The 19890-nt window shown below is 35.9% G+C and overlaps 1 protein-coding gene across 6 annotated transcripts in view; it reads left to right on the top strand.

The window, feature by feature from the left end:
- Positions 1-19890, top strand: part of LOC103041349 (A-kinase anchor protein 13) — a 91907-nt gene that overhangs the window by 8589 nt on the left and 63428 nt on the right. For all 6 annotated transcript variants that reach the window (XM_049465332.1, XM_049465335.1, XM_049465334.1 and 3 more), the window contains exons 2-3: positions 7236-7279; positions 16650-16812. In XM_049465332.1, the coding sequence (XP_049321289.1) occupies positions 7247-7279; positions 16650-16812 (196 nt within the window). In that variant the 5' untranslated portion in view covers positions 7236-7246. The remainder of the gene's footprint in view (positions 1-7235; positions 7280-16649; positions 16813-19890) is intronic.

The following is a 19890-nucleotide window of genomic DNA, read 5'->3' as shown; positions in this document are numbered from 1 at the left end:
CCGAGCTCCGACCCCTCGTCTCACACACACAAATAACCCCCTCTTTGTGCAATCAGACACATGCACACACACACACACACACACACACGCACACACACAAATTCACTCAACCATGGCTAATGTAGCTCTCTTGAGAGCCAACAACCCTAGACCTATTTTTAACCCCTTACTGCTGCTGTGGGGCTAACAATATATCAAGAACACTACAACTCAGGTACATTAGATTAGTATTAGGGCTGTGACTGCATTGCTGCGATTTTGTCATAGCCATTACAGTAACTTTTGCATTTATATCATATCAGTATTTCAAATGACTGCCAGAAGTAGGGATTATTAAAAGAGCATGCACTGTACATACACTAAGTATAATTAGGTCTGACCCTATAATTATGTGTATGGACATGTGTATATGTTTTTTTTTATATTTATGCTTTATTTATTTAGGATATTTTAACTTTGTATTTCAAATGGAATGTCTTAATATTCTTAACATTTAAAATTTCGTTGCTCTTTAAAAGTGTAAAATTGCGTTCTTATGGTGTTACATCATTATTATATCAGTGAAATAAAATAGTTCAAATATATATAATACAATAATTAAGCACAATAATGTATGGGGCCCCAGAAAGTTATTGTAAAAGGGCAATTAATAATATAAAACATAAATTCACTTAATGTGATATTAAGTTAGCATCCTCTGCCATAATTGAGTTGATTTATTTAAATAACGTTCATCTTTTAGATCATATCTGTCCCAACATTTGTGTAGCACAATTTAATATGTTTTCTTTACCAGCTTTATATTATTACAATGTGCCCCATTAAGAAAATCTAAAGACAGACAATCAGTGATGCAGGTACACCATGCAGTATATATAGCAGAAACTAAAATACAGCGCCAAGGAATATTCATGACGGAACAAACAACCCGAGGCTTACGCATTTCGTGACAGTTGCTACAGAGGTTGCGCAACAGAGGCCAGATGCTCTACTGTTATCAGGTATCACCTAGGGACACCTGTATCAGATGTCTCTAAGTGTTTCTCTTCTATGGTTGATAAACGGTGCTTTAGGTTTTTTAAGACATTATAATGAGGATGACTTCAAACAGATTTTTTTATCAGACAAAATGGTCTGTTTTGTGTTTACGCTCTTACACTCAATCTGCACATACCTGGCTCATGTTATTGACTTTGCCATAAGCTTTATGCATATGTTATTCACAAGCTAAAATACTAGCAGTCACGATACATGCTATATATATAATGTGCTAAATTTTGATCCAGACAGATTGCCATGTTTATGTTATGTTTTTAGACCTGTTGCAATAATTGTATGATTAGATAAAATATTTTTCATTTATTTGGGTTATACATTTTTGGTAGGATCAGCTATATGTGGGTGAGTGTGTGCACGTGTGTGTGTGTGTGTGTGTGGGTGTGAGGGGGAGAGAGAGAGAGAGAGAGAGAGAGAGAGAGGATTGAAGGAGGGGTAGATTTTATCCATATATTTATGTGTCAGTGTTTACAGAAATAAAAGTTATATAATAAAAGTGTATTATTCTCCTAAAATAAAATAATATTCTTTCTTATTCCTGGAACAATACATCATCCAATAACAAATAGTAATCATCGCAGGCCTATAATATTTTAATGCAGGTTGTCCAAAATAAAATTAATAAACACGAATCAGCTGATTCAGATCCTGTATTATTAGTGTAGGTATCCTTTCTGAATCAATACACCCATTTCAAATGATATAATTGTTGCTGTCCATGCGCTTTTATTTGTACTTTAGGTTGGCGTGGACGTTAATCAGTACATTTACATGATGGCTGCTCAGAGTCAATAATTTCTAAAATGTATTAAATTTCTATTGTATTTTTAGTTTCATTTATAATGTCTGTCTGTATGTACCCAACATATCTTAATTAATTAATGAATCTTTTCTTCATTCTTACAAAATAAACAGACTAACTGATGAATGTAAATTATTGTACTGGCTTCTATGGCTGCTTTTTTTGTTTAGGTAATACCACAAAAACAGTGCATTCAAAATGGGTTATAGGTATATGGAAACTAATTTCAAATGTATGGAATAAATGTAGAAAAAATAGTTTTTCTCTTGTCTGAGCACATTAATATTTTGTACGAGGTAAATGTTCACTTACACCAATAATCTACAATTACTGACCTTTTTGTTATTTTGAACGACTTTTATCAGTACAACTGGGCTGGAACATGTAAAGGGTTAATCAGTAACAGACACTGAAACTGTATAACCATGGTTTGTATGATATCAGCTGTTTAGACAGTGTAAATATGTGGCTGAGGGATATCATGTCCTCTGCCCTGCAAAAACAGTTAAACCATCAAAACCACAAATGCAGCACAGTTCTCTTCCACAAGTAACTGTTTCTCTTTGGAAACTGTGAGTCGTGTAAAGCACTGGAGACACTGTCATTCTCATAAGCCTCCTGAGAGCAGTATATATCCTACAGTACATCCGGTCAGTGCAACCAAAGCCCAGTGGCTGACCTCATGCTTCACCAGTGTTCCCACAGATATACTTTAAGACACATTTGATGATACAAAAAGTCATAAAACCATCTAAAAATTGAATAATAATACTGATAATGAAATTAAATGAATGATGTCATATACCGTTATAGATAATTTTATTTAAATACATTTAAATTAAGCTGTGAGGAAATATAAAACTATTCCAACAATCTTCCACCCCACAAAGACACACAGCTAACTACATCACATTATTAAGAAATAATTATCCTTAAAACCCACAGTTTATTATTTGGGATGTGTTCCAGTTAGATCCGTTATTAACTTTAAACTATATATAACTATTTATGTAACTATAACTATATTAAGAGACCACTTAAGTTTCTGAATCAGTTTCTCTATAGGTATATGTTTGAGTAAAATTAACATTGTTGTTTTATTATATAAACTACGGACAACATTTCTCCCAAATTCCCAGATTTCAGACCTCAAATAATGCAAAGAAAACAAGTTCATATTCACAAAGTTTAAGGGGGTTGTTTAAAGAGGTTCAGAAATCAATATTTGGTGCAATAACCCTGGTTTTTAATCACAGTTGTCATGCATCTTGGCATGTTCTCCTCCACCAGTCTTACACACTGATTTTGGATAACTTTATGCCACTCCTGCTCCAAAAATAGCAGTTTGGTTTGATGGCTTGTGATCATCCATCTTCCTCTTGATTATATCCCAGAGGTTTTTAATTTGGTCAAATCAAAGAAACTAATTTTTCAAGTAGCTTAATATCTAAGAATGCCACATATGTTGCACAGTAAATTTTATTTATTTTTTTTAATGAAGGCTTTTTGGCCGCTGTGGTAAATATTAAAAGTATCACAAAAATCTTTTTTATTTGTGACTATATTTTTAATTTGATGGGAAATCCACAAAACTTGCAACTCAAGTTGACTAAGAGCTGAGCAATTAAAAGAGATGCTGATCACATCACTGGTCAAGGTATCATGTTACAGAGGCAATACAAGAGTGCAGTACAAATGAAAGTATTAATAATAAAACATGAAAATCAAAACATGGTCAAATTTTTAAGTAATATATAGATTGTGATCATACTTACATTGAAGACATATTTAAGTGACAATCATAAAAATAAAGAAAGTCTCCAATATTTGGCTTTTAATTGTTTAGGTTAATATAGATACATCAAACTATCAAAATGTCCTGCAAAATCAATCTGAGGGCCTAAAAGTTTAGCTGTCATAGTGCAGTAAAACATGAATTGGATCATAGCCCTCACAAATAAAGGGGCATGCAAAAAATAATCATGACTAATCAAATACATAATCAGCAGATTAGTTGACTACTAAAATAGTCATTAGTTGCAACCCTAAAATATATATTGCATTTTAATCTTACTATATATGTCCCACGTGCTGCTCATTCTGAGGACTAAGCAAACTTATAGACCCATAATCCTCTTGCAGCTTCCATTCACAGAGTGACGTGATTATGAGTATCATCTCATAATTCTGCACCACTGTAAGCCTGTCCAGCTAAAGCTCCTGCTCCAATGAAGAACATTTATTCAGAATATAACATATAGAACAAATGCTATGAAAGATTTTATTATAAATGTTTCAAAGGGAGACAGGACATCATTTCATAAGCGGTTTGAAAGGTTTTGTGGAAGCTGAGTGTGCTGGTAGGTGTAGAACACTCAGTACAGTTCTTTTTTTAGTCATCACTCTCTGCTAATGACTACGCCTTTTAGAGAAAGGATGAATTTTTGCACTATAGTGATATCGGATGTGATGAAACATCTTCCTTAACTCACAGCATTATTTTTTTGTCAAGATCTTTTACATTGTGTAATGTAGCATTTAGCAGAAACGTAGTAGGTCTAAATACAGAGTACTGCACAAAAGACAACTGAGTAAGCAATTTAAATCTTGTTAAGGCTTCACAATCAGTGTGAGTGAGAAGTTGTTTTTTACCTAACTTTCTGTAGTTTTCCATTCCCAACGCCCTTTAACTATATAGTTTATTTAGGAGATTATTTTGGTAGACTGACATGCCAGACGTAAAGGGACAGCAGTATGTAAATTGACCCTAAAGTGTTACCTCAAGGAATGGCTTGGGAATGCTCACAATTGTTTAAGTTGTTAGTTGTTATCATGTAAGTGAGGTTAAATACTGCCCAGCATGCTAGTGGCAAGGCGATTTGAATGATCAGAGTTGGAGTGAGGCCTGAAAGTGGGTTCCAAAAGAATTGGATATTCCATTATCAAAACTGTGCGGGCATTTAATGTTCCTCGATCCACAGTGTCATATGTGTACTGGGAGTGCATCATTGATGACAATACCACCCACAGTGGATAGCGCATTTAATGGTAGTGATTGTGACCTTCGTTATCTGGCTAGATTAGTGTATTAATCACTTTGGTAGCTGGGGCGAGGTATACAATATTGGATAAACTAATATACTAATATACTAAATGAGGTTTATTAGGCCTGAACCTTTCCATGTAAAAAGACAGACTTTTTATGCATATGCCTCAGAAATTTCCCATTTAAAGAAACATCAGGTGATCGTGTGGTAGCTTTCCTCCACTCTCAGTTTCTGTACAAAGGTAAGTTACGGCAAGGCAAGTGTTTAAGGCAAGAGGATTAGGACAGTGGGTATTATTAGAGCTAGCTGATTATCCTTTTATCTGATCCCTGTCTGGTAATTCCTACTCTATTTATTTACCAATGAGCAAGGAAATCACAATCAAGAGCACTAAGTGACTATCTGTAAAAGTCTGGAAAATATATTAACCATAATTAGATATCTAGTCTAGTCTAGACTAGTCTATCCTTGATGTAATATCTGGGATGAGTCATTATACATTTCACAGTAAACCTTTAACCCTTAAATGTGTACAACCTAATATAAAAAAATGTTCCACTTCTGTTTTAATATTTTCTGTAGTTACAGTATTTGTGTATTCAGGCTGACCTGTCCATGCTCTGGCAGTAAATACAGTACAGTATGTCTTAACTACTCTTGTGAAGTTGGACATGCTTCACAGAATGCTGGCTTAATCCCATTCAACCTAAGAAGCATTTGTAACTCACTTTTGTCATTCTTTGTTAATTAAAAGTGAATTATTATCTTATACACTGTTAGGGCTGAACCATTAATAGAAAAAAATATTTTAATTTAATTTAATTTATTTAATTTTAAATACTGCACAGGAAATTTGTCAGTGTTTAATCAACACTGTTAGTGTTAAATCAACACTTATTAGTGTTAAACTTTTCACTCTCAGTGTTAATTTAATTTAGTCCTGTGTGTACTCTCCCCAAAAAGTATGTTCTGGCATTGTCCACATAAAACAAAAAACAGGTGTATTTGATGTCGTCTTGCAGTTTCACCAGCTTTAGCTGTTTAAAATTGACCACATCCTTCAAAGAGTTATTCAAAGGATGCCATAAAAGAACCAATTCTGGTTCCATAAAGAGAGGTGTGAAGGTGAAACCTTTTAAATGTTTGAACATATTAAATAAACTGTCAACTTAATTACTTATAGAGATAAAAGTGGTTCTTTAGCTGCATCACTCAAAGAACTATTAAACCACCTTCTTTGATTAGAATATTTATCAACAATAGGGAAGCTGTATGTGTTAATATGTCTTAATATAATTACCCTTAGCAAGACTCATGGTGCAAGTCAAAGCAGATAGCTGATCACAACCAGTCGTAATCAGACCAGATTGAGTGCTGAGGCAGAAGGCCATTCACAGTGTTTGGCGTGACTTCATGCTTTGATTCTTTTTTTAGTTCAGTATTTACCCTGCATCAGAAATATGTTTAGTTGGATATTGCGGCATGTGGGTTGTTTATGGTTTGATGGTATGCGTCAGCTGCTTTTGTTTGGCAGGAATTACAGGACAGTTCAATACATTTTCTTTCAGCCAGTTACCAAACCCTACAAAATCATGGCAGTGAAACAAGGAACACACCGATCCTGAAATCCAGAACTCCACTGCTCATCACCTCACGTATATGTCCATATAGAGCCACCATTCTCCAGACTCACCATTCCTAAATCTAACCTTAATGGCTTTGGAAATTCAGTGTTTTTCTAGATGATTGGAAAGCCTGTAATTATACCTTAACACATCATTCATTAGAATAAATACATCTCTGGAAGAAAATAAGAGACCACTTAAAAATGAGTTTCTTTGATTGTACCAAATTTAAAACATCTGGAATATAATCAGGAGGAAGATGGATGAACACAAGCCATTAAACCAAGCCGAACTGCTTGAATTTGTGCACCAGGAGTGGCATAAAGTTATCCAAAAGCAGTGTGTAAGACTGGTGATAGAGAACATGCCAAGATGCACGAAAACTGTGATTAAAAACCAGGGTTATTCCAACAAATATTAATTTCTGAACTCCTAAAACTTCATGAATATGAACTTGTTTTCTTTGCATTATTTGAGGTCTGAAAGCTCATCATCTTTTTTTATTTCAGCCATTTCTCATTTTCTGCAAATAAATGCTCAAACATAAATAGCCAAATCAGAGAAACTGATTCAGAAACTGAAGTGGTCTCATATTTTTTTCCTAAAAAAAGGTCTGAAAGAAAACAGCATAAAGAGTGTATAGCAGTGTATAACAGTGTTGTTCCTCAGGGCCGCTGTCTAATACTGTTTTATTCTTCTTTTCAGTCTCCAGTGTCATGAAACTTAATCCACTCCAGGCTCCATTATATGTAAGTATGATGTCACAGCTCCTCCTGTATTCCTGTTCGTTTAATAAAATGTTTTAAACAGATAACATCATTGCTGACAAGCACAACTCAGCAGTGTTTTTCTATCCTGAAGCATGTGCTGAGTCAGAGTGAAGGTGGGTGTACAGTATAATCTTTTAAAAAAAGAGTAAAAGGATGACTGTGGAGTTGAATAAGGGTGTTAATTGCCCTGAAAACTCCAGACATTCAGGTCTACAAGCCTGCTCTATAGATATCATGAAATGGGTTGTTGTTAATAAGAAAAATATTATCTATCAGTTTACTGCTGTTACAAAGTCTGCAGATTTGCCAATTTGTGCGTGAAAACATGATTAATTAACTAATTAAATAAGTAACACTTAGCTTAGTATAATGACTTATTACAGGTAAGACATTTTCATACATTTTTGTCATAACATGGTTGAGAATGAAAAATACAACCTGTGTTTTAGCCCTGAATGAATGAACATAAAATACCTGTATGGTAATATCTTAATATTTGTAAATAATATAAGCCCCATTGTATATTGCAATTATTGCAAATAAGTTTTGTGAAATAATTTTTCCACATAACATTTTTAGGCGGTCTTTAAAATAGCAATAACATTTTTACTGCCCTTAATTATTTGCTTTGATTGTGTGATTTAGGCCTGTGGTTTTGTGATTTTTATGCCATATGAATAGACATGATGCATAAATGCTTACAATGTTACAATGATGCAAATTACACCAATAAAACCCAGAGCAACCACCTAGAAGATCTAGAGATACCATAGAAACTGCTTAGCAACCACTTTGTGATACTGTAGCAACCATTAAGCAACACTATAGTATCCACTTTACATTTTTACAAAGCAGGCTGTATGCATTTAACCAGATAACCCAAGATAAAATTCAGAACTGTGGGACAAACCCCAGATGTTTGGCTCCATCTATGCAGCTTACAAGGAAATCCTTTTTTGTAAAATGTGCGTGTTTCGTCAAGGATTTATTATTCCAATTAATTATTTATATTTAACAAGGGTTTACTTTTATTTTATGTCTGCAAACATGCACTTCTTCGCTGTGGATATACTTTACTTGTTTTTAAATGATGTGCATCAGAAACACAATGAAGTCCATATCTGGTGAAAGTTTTTAGTTACTTAATATGAACAGAAATATAAAAATAAATACAAATAGCATTTATACAAAAAGTAGTGGTTTTACATTCAGATATTTATAATCGACAAATCTCAAAGTCTCAAGCTGTGCAGCTAACTGGGAAATCCTCCTTTGTGAAATTCGCCCCAGTTTAGGGCTGAACCACAGGCTAATGCAGAGCTATCAGCACCTTTCTGAAGCGCAGAGGCAGCAGAGGCGTGTATGGCAGGTGTCCGATTACTGCCGTTCCAGCCCTCAATCATATACCCAGCACAGTCAACAAAGAGGAGCTCCCTCAGAGGGGACTTTCCCCACCCGCTGCTGTGAAATCTGATACTGCTTCAAACACACCTATTCTGGTGCTAACACGCTGCAATTAAACAGGTGAAAAGATATCAGATCAGACAAAGCACTGCAGAACTGAATGCAGCGATGACAGCGATAGCGGCTGGATTATGATAGGTGGTTAATACATTCTGAAGGGAGGATAATCTCTTCTTACTTGCCTTTGCTGCTTCTGAGTTTCCCAAGGATTTTATTGCAATACTGAATCATATTTTGTTTCCACTTTGTAGGAAAGTAGAGGCTTATTGAGCGTAAGCAGATATGAGGAGCGCAGTTCATATTCCCACTTTTTACCACTGAAGGCATCAAATGAGAATTCCAGTGTATAATGAGTTTATGTTTACATACTGCTTTAACTGGTTGAGCCGCAGTGGCTTCATCTAATTCCAACCCCAGGTCTCACCTTCACATTAAGTGTTTGTGGGCGGGGCGATATAGCCCAGAAGTAATATATTTCAGGGTTCCTTTGTGACAACAGTATTTTTGGTGATATGATCATTTCTAGAATATACTACTGCAACCAAATACAGTTGTGGTCAAAAGTTTACATACACTTGTAAAAAAACATAATGTTATGGCTGTCTTGAGTTTTCAATAAGTTCTACAACTCTTATTTTTCTGTGATAGAGTGATCGGAACACATACATGTTTGTCACAAAAAACAGTCATAAAATTTGGTTCTTTCATAAATTTATTAGGGGTCTGCTGAAAATGTCACCAAATCTGCTGGGTCAAAAATATACATACAGCAACATTAGTATTTGGTTACATGTCCCTTGGCCATTTTCACGGCAACTAGGCGCTTTTGGTAGCCATCCACAAGCTCCTGGCAAGCTTCAGGTCGAATGTTTGACCACTCTTCTTGACAGAATTGGTGCAGTTCAGCTAAATGTGATGGTTTTCTTGCATGAACCCGTTTCTTTAGCACTGTCCACATGTTCTCAATGGGGTTTAAGTCAGGACTTTGGGAAGGCCATTCTAAAACCTTAATTCTAGCCTGGTTTAGCCATTCCTTTACCACTTTTGATGTGTGTTTTGGGTCATTGTCTTGTTGGAACACCCAACTGCGCCCAAGACCCAACCTTCGGGCTGATGGTTTTAAGTTTTCCTGCAGAATTTGGAGGTAATCCTCCTTCTTCATTATCCCATTTACTTTCTGCAAAAAAACAGTTCCACTGGCAGCAAAACATCCCCAGAGCATAATACTACCACCACCATGCTTGACAGTAGGCATGGTGTTCCTGGGATTAAAGGCCTCACCTTTTCTCCTCCAAACATATTGCTGGGTGTTGTGGCCAAACAGCTCAATTTTTGTTTCGTCTGACCAGAGAACTTTCCTCCAGAAGGTTTTATCTTTGTCCATGTGATCAGCAGCAAACTTCAGCCGAGTCTTAAGGTGCCTTTTCTGGAGCAAGGGCTTCTTTCTTGCACGGCAGCCTCTCAGTCCATGGCGATGTAAAACACGCTTGACTGTGGAGACTGACACCTGTGTTCCATCAGCTTCCAAATCCTTGCAGACCTGCTTCTTGGTGATTCTTGGTTGACTCTTGACCATCCTGACCAATCTCCTCTCGGCAGCATGTGATAGCTTGCGTTTTCTTCCTGATCGTGGCAGTGACACAACTGTTCCATGCACTTTATACTTGCGTATAATTGTCTGCACAGTTGCTCTTGGGACCTGTAGCTGCTTTGAAATGGCTCCAAGTGACTTCCCTGACTTGTTCAAGTCAATAATTCGCTTTTTCAGATCCACACTGAGTTCCTTTGACTTTCCCATTGTAGCTTTTGTAGCTGAGTCTAATCACTGGGTCAAATGAGCCCTATTTAAATGGGCTCATGAGAAGTCAACAGCTGTAGTCAATCAGAATCACTTACAAGAAGTGAAGAGGCCATGACATGAAGCTAATTTGATTGACACAACTCGCTACATCACCAAAATTGACAAATTTTGTTGCTGTATGTATATTTTTGACCCAGCAGATTTGGTGACATTTTCAGCAGACCCATAATAAATTTATGAAAGAACCAAATTTTATGACTGTTTTTTGTGACAAACATGTATGTGTTCCGATCACTCTATCACAGAAAAATAAGAGTTGTAGAACTTATTGAAAACTCAAGACAGCCATAACATTATGTTTTTTTACAAGTGTATGTAAACTTTTGACCACAACTGTAAGTATTGAAGTTTTATGTAGTACAGTTAAATACATAATATCTAAAAAAAAATATTTTGTAAACTTACCAAGACCCTGATTTCCAATGAAGTAGTAGTAGTTTAACACAATAAAAAAATTTAACAAACAAAATAAGAAAAGTTCTTCTTATTTAATCAGTGCATATAAACTGCTACACAAACAATTAAAATTAAATCCTGCGAATAGTAAAACAACTACAAAATAGCCTGCTTTCATGAATGTTGCTATTATCACAATATTTTTTATACTATTGTGTTTTTTCAGGGGAGTTTTGCAATATTATTGTGTACGTTTTGATACAATATAATATGATGGAACCCGAGTTTGTAATTACTTTACTTTGCTACAAATTTTAACTTTATTCTACAATTAGTAGTGTTCATCGAAAATGTAAAAAAATATCATCATAACACTATTCTATAGTAATTGCAATTAATCCCACTTTTTAAACTTTTTAGACTTAAGATATAAATAAAATAATCAATGTTAGATTGGCAAAGTGGGGTTATATTTATAGTAGTAGTGTTAATCACTTTTAAAACAATTGTATTAATCACAATAATTCTTCACCGAAGATTTACCCTATTCATTCATTCACCATATGGAGTAATGAAGCAGTAACTGCAAGTAGTCAAATTTGGGGGCCGAGTCTTTGGTAATTCAGAGAGCCTGCAACACATAAATGCAGTCAATAGAAAGATTCATGGCATATTTTAATTACAGACTAGTTGATTGTGCTATTATTGATCAAAATTGTATCAAACCAGTGTTCCAATTAAATATATATTTAATGAGGGTATATCTTCATTTTGTGTCTTTTAAAATGCACCCTGTGTATATATATATATATATATATTTTTTTTTAATTATTAACTTATTTTTAAATAGTGCACACCAAAGCTATGAGTGTTACTTCTGCCCTCTGGTGGGGAAACAGCAAAATAAAGCAATTGATATACCGGTTTATATGTGTAGATCGCATTTTTATTGTTTGTGTGACTGATGATAAATCAGACGAGCTGGTGATGAAAATGAATCAATTTGTTCTTTAAACTAGCTGACAAGATAGCTTGTTAATTTTCACTATAATTATGTTTATCTGCATATGTTTCAAAAGGATTCTTACCACCGATATGTTTAATGGCTGAGATAAATGGTTTTATATAAAGTGTTTAGTTTTAGGTGTGTAAAAAACCTCTGCACAGTGCTGTACATATCTGTGTAAGAAGGGTGTGGTCATCCTGTAGAACATCAGAGTGTGTTACCGTTAAGTGTGAGGTTTTGTGCAACTTCTCTCTGTGGTAATCTCGGCAGGCCAACAAGAACACGGTTTCCTGTTAACTGAAGTGTGAATTCAGTTATTTCTCAGCAGAGTTAACTCTTAACTCTCAGTTTTCAATGTATTTTTAGCAATGAAGAGCTTTCCACCAATGGATATCATGTTATACCTTAATAGGTAGGTTCAATACAATAATGCTCCAGTCAGAAAACAATACCAGTACAGCTACTCAGCTATAATCATAGTTCGTTTTTGGCTGTTTTCTGGCCTCTATCTTGTAGAAATTCCTAAAGGCAGAAATTTTATTATAGTTATTTATGTACTAAAAAGTATATGTATAAATTAAGAGAATGCATTGCCTTAGATAAAGGCTAAAGCTAATAATGACTGTAAGGTTTTGTACAGAGTTATTACACTACACGTTCTGTATTCACTACAAGTTTCTGGACGTCCCTTTTAATTAATGCATTTAGCTACTTTACACTTGCACCCATTGCCAATAGAATAAGCCTAAATAATAAACCTAAATATTTTGGCAGCAAATATGGACTAAAAGGGTATATAGCCCCCAGCACTAAGTTGTGGAGCAGTCAAGCTGTGCTCTCTGGAATCATGGTGCTGCATCCAATACTGGTGGTGATCATCAAACATCCTATAAATGATGTGTTGAAGTCTTATGTCCAGCTAAAAGAAATGCTATTACTTTCCCTTTCTGAGGTCTTCTGCTGTCCAGAGCAATCCAGCAGACCCTTTAGAAAACCGCCTACAGCTCTACACTGGCTGTTGACCCTACAAATATAGAATTCCCTGTGGAAAACTACTTCCGCTTCTGAGAGAACTGTGCTTTTGAGTAAAGAAGTTTAAAATATGAATTTTACAGAAACATTGATGGAATTCTGCATCTGCCCACTGCCTTCTGTTACTTTTGTGTTTCACATCAAATGGTGCATCCAAGCTACAAATACAGTAGATTGTATAACAAATGTATGCTATTTATTCAGGCCTGATAGGTGAGTGACAGATGGAGGTGGAATGCAATCAAAGGTGTCAAAAATGTTCATGTTCATTACTCAGGTAGTAGTATAGGTAGTAGTGTTTAAAATACTTCTGTAGAAGTCGAAGTCAAGTCAATTAAAGCTTTTTACTCAAGTAAAAGTGTAAAAAGTACTGACTTCAAAACTACTCAAAAGTAAGAGTAAAAGTAGAAGTAATGTACAGGGGAAAAAATGCAATTAAGGGCAAAGGCTTAGGCCAGGTCACAAGGTCCTATAGTGCACTACCCCTCTCCCCAAAACACATTTTTTCTTGAAACCATAATAACTATAATGTTATATTAAATGTTAATGTAAAAAAAAAATCAGTATAATGCAAATATATTAAATAATGTTAGTTGGGACATTTCAATCTAGTTCTTTTGAGTCATCTTCATACTAAACTACATACATCTGCTATGTTCTTGCTGAAGTGTGGCGTGACGTGTGCAGTTGTGATGGATAATTTATACACTAATAGGGTGTCGGAATTGTTTATGTTTATACTTCAAATCATATCACAATCAAATAAAATCATTTATCTGGATAGGTTTTTTTAATAATAAGAAGCTGGAATGAAAAAAAATATTCTGAAGTGATATAGGAGTAACAAGGATTTTTTTTAATGCAAGGAGTAGAAAGTAGGGCTGCAACTAATGATTATTTTGATAGTCGACTAATCTTATGATTATTTTTTCGATTAGTTGATTAGTCAAGAACTATTTCTGCCATGTCCTCCATCTCTAAAAACAATATAAGCAGCTGAACATAAGGTTTATGAGGCATTTTAATGTCTATAGGTTGTTTAAATGTGGAAAGTACTGATATTTAGTGAGTAAATATGTAATCTGTTGTGTTTGGACACTTTTGGACACACTGATTAAGTTAAGTGTAACCTGTGTGAGTGAGCCATTTACGCATCTCCCATTCCCCAGCACTTTGTGTAATTTGGTACTTTTACAAAAAATAATGATTAATGAAAAATGAAATTTGTTGTTGACATATATAATAATAAACAACATTGTTGATTATATTGTGTGAACATACTTAAACTCACAGTGTCACATGTGTAGTGGGAATATGTCATAAAGATATGGGTATAACTTAGTTATATATTCAAAGAGAAAGAAATCACTTTTACATTCAAGCCCCACACTGGGGTTGGGCGGTATGACGGTATTTGTGTATACTGCTGTATTCAAATATTTTAATGGTATCTTCAAATGAGGAATATGAACACGCATGAACATGGCATATCTGATGTACTAAATGTCAGCTCTGTGTCTCGCTAATACAGGCTGAAATACCTTATTCATTTATGTGCAGTTAAGATTGCTACAGGAAGGGGGCGCTCTCTAGATTTGAACCAGTCCTGAAAACAGGTGGGAAAAAACACACCGTCCACAGCTCGTTGAGTTTTTCTGTTCGTGTAAAAGGTAGAGCCGGTGGAGCTGCATACAGGAGTTTACATTCTTGGCAGGCCTCAAAAGCCTCTCACTCGACGGTTTGCGCAGGTTTGAAGCTTTAAATTCTATCACTGTGTTGTTTGAGCCTTATTTAGCTGCAACGCGGTCCAAAGACGGCGGTTCTGCGGTTAGCGTTAGCGGTTAGCATTTTAGCTTGTTAGCGTTTAGCGTGTTAGCGTTTAGCTTGCTAGCGGTTAGCGTTTTAGCGACTAGCTTGCGAACTAACGAACCTAACTAAGACTTTAGTGTCTCGAAAGCGTTTTTTAAAGTCTTAGTTAGTCATAAACAGGTGTACTGAGCTGTTACTTGGTGTATCTGTACTGGAGGTTAGCTTAGCAAGTGATCTAAGTTAACTAACTTGTAGAACAAACACCTGGAAAAACACCTGAGCTCTTCTGTCCAGTGGCGCTGTCATTTTCCTCTAATGTTTAGAAGTGGAGTTTCAGTTAGTTAAGTGTTTTTATATATATATAAAAAATTTGTTTTTTTACTGAGAAAAAAATTGTTTTATATATATATATATATATATATATATATATATATATATATATATATATATATATATAAAAATTTTTTTTCTCAGTAAAAAAACAAAATTTGGGGGAATTTACGATGGGAATTTACGCATATTCCTGTTCCCAGTGTTACACCGAATTCTGTTACTTTCCGAGTTGTGTGACAGTAGAAGGCAGTTATTTCTAATTTTTTGTTCTCGTGTATGAACGCTTTACTTATACTAAGTTACATGAGCTACATTAAACGCTTTTTGGCATACGGGTTTTAACAATTCTGATAGCTGCTGTCATAATACGTGACTGCTCTGCCTCTACCATTAGAATGTCACTTTTAGGAGACTAATAATCTTTTAACATTTCACCCAAAAGCCTTTATGGACATTGCCCAATTAAGCCAGGTTGAGAGTATTGTCTGTGTGGCACTAGTGGGGTGCAAGAAGTGAGAGACTTTTGCAAAACACGCATTTATAGAAGTATCATGTTTAATGCACAGAATAAAACTCATCATTCTATTACTTTATGCTTTTATTTTGTGTGTGCGTGAATCAAGTCTGTTACAATGTTTTATTGTGTGTAGCGTTTTGCTTTCTTCAGGCAAAGAGTTTTTAGATTATCAGGCGTAGACACTGTGACCTATCTTACGTGACGTTTACATATGTAACGTTACAAAAATTGTAATGAAACTTAAATGTACAAATATATATATATGTGTGATTAATAGATGACAGAGTGTAAATACACGCATTTCTCATGGATAGGCGTGCTAAATACAGAACAGGAAATAGACTTAGTCTACTTAAAGCGCTTGTTGCATTTGAGAATTTTGCTCAACATCAGTGTTTTGAAAACAATACAAAACACTAGAAAAGAAGCTGTGTCTATAGTTGATGGGGCCAAATTTAACACATTCACCCAAATACCCATACTGTCGCACCTCCCAGTTTATAGAGAATAAGACAGCACCAGAACATTCTAACCCAGAGACAGGGCTTGGTTCTGAAGCTCCGGAAAAGCGGGTTATGCTGTGAGGTTTACTAGCTACACACACCCCGTGCTCCTGTAGTTGTAGCTTAGCTCTAAAGCTCCGTCCGTCTTCTTCAACATATGAACTGACCAGAATTTTTTTTACCATAAATGTCGAAGAAGTTTACTCTTGAAAGGGGCCATGACAGAATAAGGTAATGTTTTGTCACAGTATAATAGTATGAATGGTACTGCCCAACCCTACCCCACTGTATAGTTCTTTTGCTTCCATGGCATGTGGCAAGAGACTTTTGGCGTACCAGTGTATAATTGTCTCAGTTGCCCAAAGCTGTGATGAAAAATGCGAAAATACCTTGAGGACTGATTGTAATTCTTGTTGTTTCTGGTACAGGGCAGTTGTGTGCTAACAGTTCAACTCAGCGATGAGGAGCTCAGTGAAGCAGGAGGCATCAGGGAAGATGCAGAATTGTTCCTGGTGTTTACTGGATCTACTCAGAGATACCTCAGCAGCACCCTGAGGGTTAGCCATGACACTCTGCAGGCGGTGTGTCCAGGTATGTTCCATCTCGCAGTATGTTCTATTAAATTCACAAAAAAAAATGTTTCCAGTTAACACTTGACTGTGTCCTTTGAATTTTCTTAAATTTTCTGTTATAAAACAGGACATGTAACAGTTGAATTAGAGACAAATAGAGACTTGTTTAGTATGTCATGAAAGGCTTTACACATGCAGTGGGTTTAAACTGGGATTGAATTTCTGTAAATAAGTAGATTTTTATTTGTAGGATACTCTGATCCTTAGCAATGAATCATGTTGCTGTCCTTAGTTTGGGCACCGGGTTCAGCGAATGGATCAATCTCATGCATTGGCTTAATTGTCAATTCAGCTAATTTTGTTATCAGTAATGATATCTGATCCTTTATCCTTTAATTAGATTGGTGCATTCATACACAACACTGTGTATAATGTTTAGCTACATTAGTGTATTTAAGGTTGATTCAGATATTAATGAGTGTGCTTGCCACCATGACTGTCTAATCATACAGTAAACGTTTAACAGCAGAGTGAGTAACATGTCCCGGACTGTGTGTCTAAAGTTTTTTTTTATTTGTTTACTTACTTAGTCCAAAATTCAGAAGAAGATATATTGAATTTTGTCCACCACGCTTGACCAGAAGCATAATAGACGGCTGGAGAACGTGTTCAAATTCTGTGTTTACTTTAGATAACTCGGGCCATTCATTCCTGTACTGCACATCACAGGCAGGAAACAGCGTGTTTAATACTGTACTGCACTGAACAATACTGTAGACTCTTCATGTGAGCCGAAGGTCAGCCTCTGTCTGCTTTATCCGTTATGTAAGTTTCTGTTCAGACTGACTCGACCATCCTGCTCCTGCCAACCTGTCTGCCTGCCCTGTCAAGCCTGGAGAGATGTGGCAGCACTCAGGCCTGTCAACAAAACATGTTTGCCCCCTGATCTGATTAAGGGCTCAGGTGGATTGCAGCAAGCAAAGCAGGGTGCACAGAGGCCCACAGAGAGTGCATTCATGTTATCAGACTGGATGCAGTGAAGTATCTTATTTTGTACACAGAGCTATGCAACCCAACTGGACTCCAGATCCATATTTACCAGTCAGGAGATGATTTTGATATTCATAGATGCATGAGTACGGGTTACAGAATGGTGTCATTATGTTGAAAAAGAACTTGTTTTAAAATGAAATGCATTCTATTCAAATGTATTTATTTAAGAGGCATTAGTTATTTAACTAATGCATACCTGGTATAATTAGCTGATAATTAATATACTTAACTTTAGACTCAATACTGGGCGTCGTAGAAACAAAGGAAATTCAGTAGCTCAGAGATGACTACCTTTGAAAACATATTTTGTTATAAAGGGAAGTCTTCTAGCTGCTGCTTGTCATCTTCTCTTTAAAGTCTTACTTCAGAGTTTACCACATAAAAGCTATACTTTGGAGGTGTGCCCAAGTACCACCCCACCTGTTTTCTGGCCTACAGTGTTATGTCTAACAGTGTGGCACTCTTCATCCATTCTGACTTAAAGGAGAATGTGCACAGAGCTCCAGCCCAAGTTTGGGAAATCTATGTACATTTTAATCATATAAATTGTATCCATATTTAAATCACTTCATGTCTTCGCAAAATTATTCTCCTTCTCATTCACATTTTGAAGGCTAAAGATTATGTATGCAAAATGATATCTGAATTATATCAGCGTCTGCCTCAGTGGCATTAGACAGTTTGGCTGATATTTTAAGCAGACACTTGCTGATGTATTAGTTGTACTGCAGTTAATGTACTGCAGTTGGCTGACACTACCAGTGATGGTTATAGATTTTTTATTAGTTTCAATATATTTTCAATATATATAATTCTGGGAACACTCTGTTAGGACTAGTTAGCTAAATAAATGTAAAACCAAAAAATGTGACAAAATTTATCAGGACACACTGTTTATTTTATTGTTTGCATTCCGTTGGTTTAAAGCTACAATATAAGACAAATACATGTTACAGCCAAAGCTGTATGGGCAAATCAGAGGCAAGTAAGCTAAAAAAAATGGTACATTTTGTTTTTAAAACATATGGGTTGGGCAAAGCTACATATCAACCAGCCGACAGAGGTGCTAGACTTGTGGTGGCTTCACATTTGAGAAAAGTTGCACCATCCAAGCTTCTAGACAGTTATTGATGGCCCTTGTCAAGGGATGGGATCTGCATTAGACAGCAGGAACAGTTAGTCTAATACAGGGAAAATGTAGGGCAAGCCTAAGAATCTGTGACGCTTTGACAAGATCCTAATTGATTGTGATGACACAGTTGGGTTAGATCATTTTAAAAATATTAGGCATGTCTTGTGGATTAATTTTTTATAGTATACCATGGCAATGATACCTATTAAAGGTTCTGCTTCAATGTAGGGCAGCCAGTAAAGCAGTGACAGGGTCTTAGACGCTTAAGAACTCACCTCAACAAATACTACCCACTCAGATATTCATTTTTACATATTGGCGCTTGGCTTACCAGCATGCACTGACGCAGAATGTGGTTAGCATAGCTGGTCATTATGGCCTGGGTCAATGATTTACTGTGGGTCAGGGCTAATGCCAGTGTAGGCTAAAGATGAGTGGGGGCGGAATGGAGAAACTTCCAGACTTGTGGGATATTCTTTAGTTTTTCTGTGCTGATGAGGCTTTTGATAAGTGTAAGATGAGTAATACATGATGGCATGTGTCATTTATGGCAGGTTAATGATTTAGCATGCTGGAGCTTTTTTTCTTTTACTGGGCTCATTTCCTGACTAGTATTGCTTTATGTTGAGTGATCTTTTCACACTGATGTAAACAAAGCTGTGTTGTGTGATTATTCCCACTGGAAACCACCGGAATATAACACAGTCCCCTTTTCCCTTTAAAGTTACATAGGAAAAGGCAAGTACAGTTTGTGCATTCAGACAGCCTTGCTCTGCTTTATTTTTGGACTGACGTCTTTAACCTTGGACATTGACCATGTCTTGTAAGTGTGGTTCTCTTTGGGGTGAGACTTGGCCGTCATGTTTACAGCAACCACAGGCTCCAGCCGCTGTGGTTATGGTCTGGGTGTGG

The sequence above is a fragment of the Astyanax mexicanus genome, chromosome 16 (genome assembly GCF_023375975.1).
Source record: "Astyanax mexicanus isolate ESR-SI-001 chromosome 16, AstMex3_surface, whole genome shotgun sequence".
Classification (NCBI taxonomy): Eukaryota; Metazoa; Chordata; class Actinopteri; order Characiformes; family Acestrorhamphidae; genus Astyanax; species Astyanax mexicanus.
The sequence above is the reverse complement of the archived record's forward strand: the minus strand, read 5'-3'. Positions and strand labels throughout refer to the sequence as shown.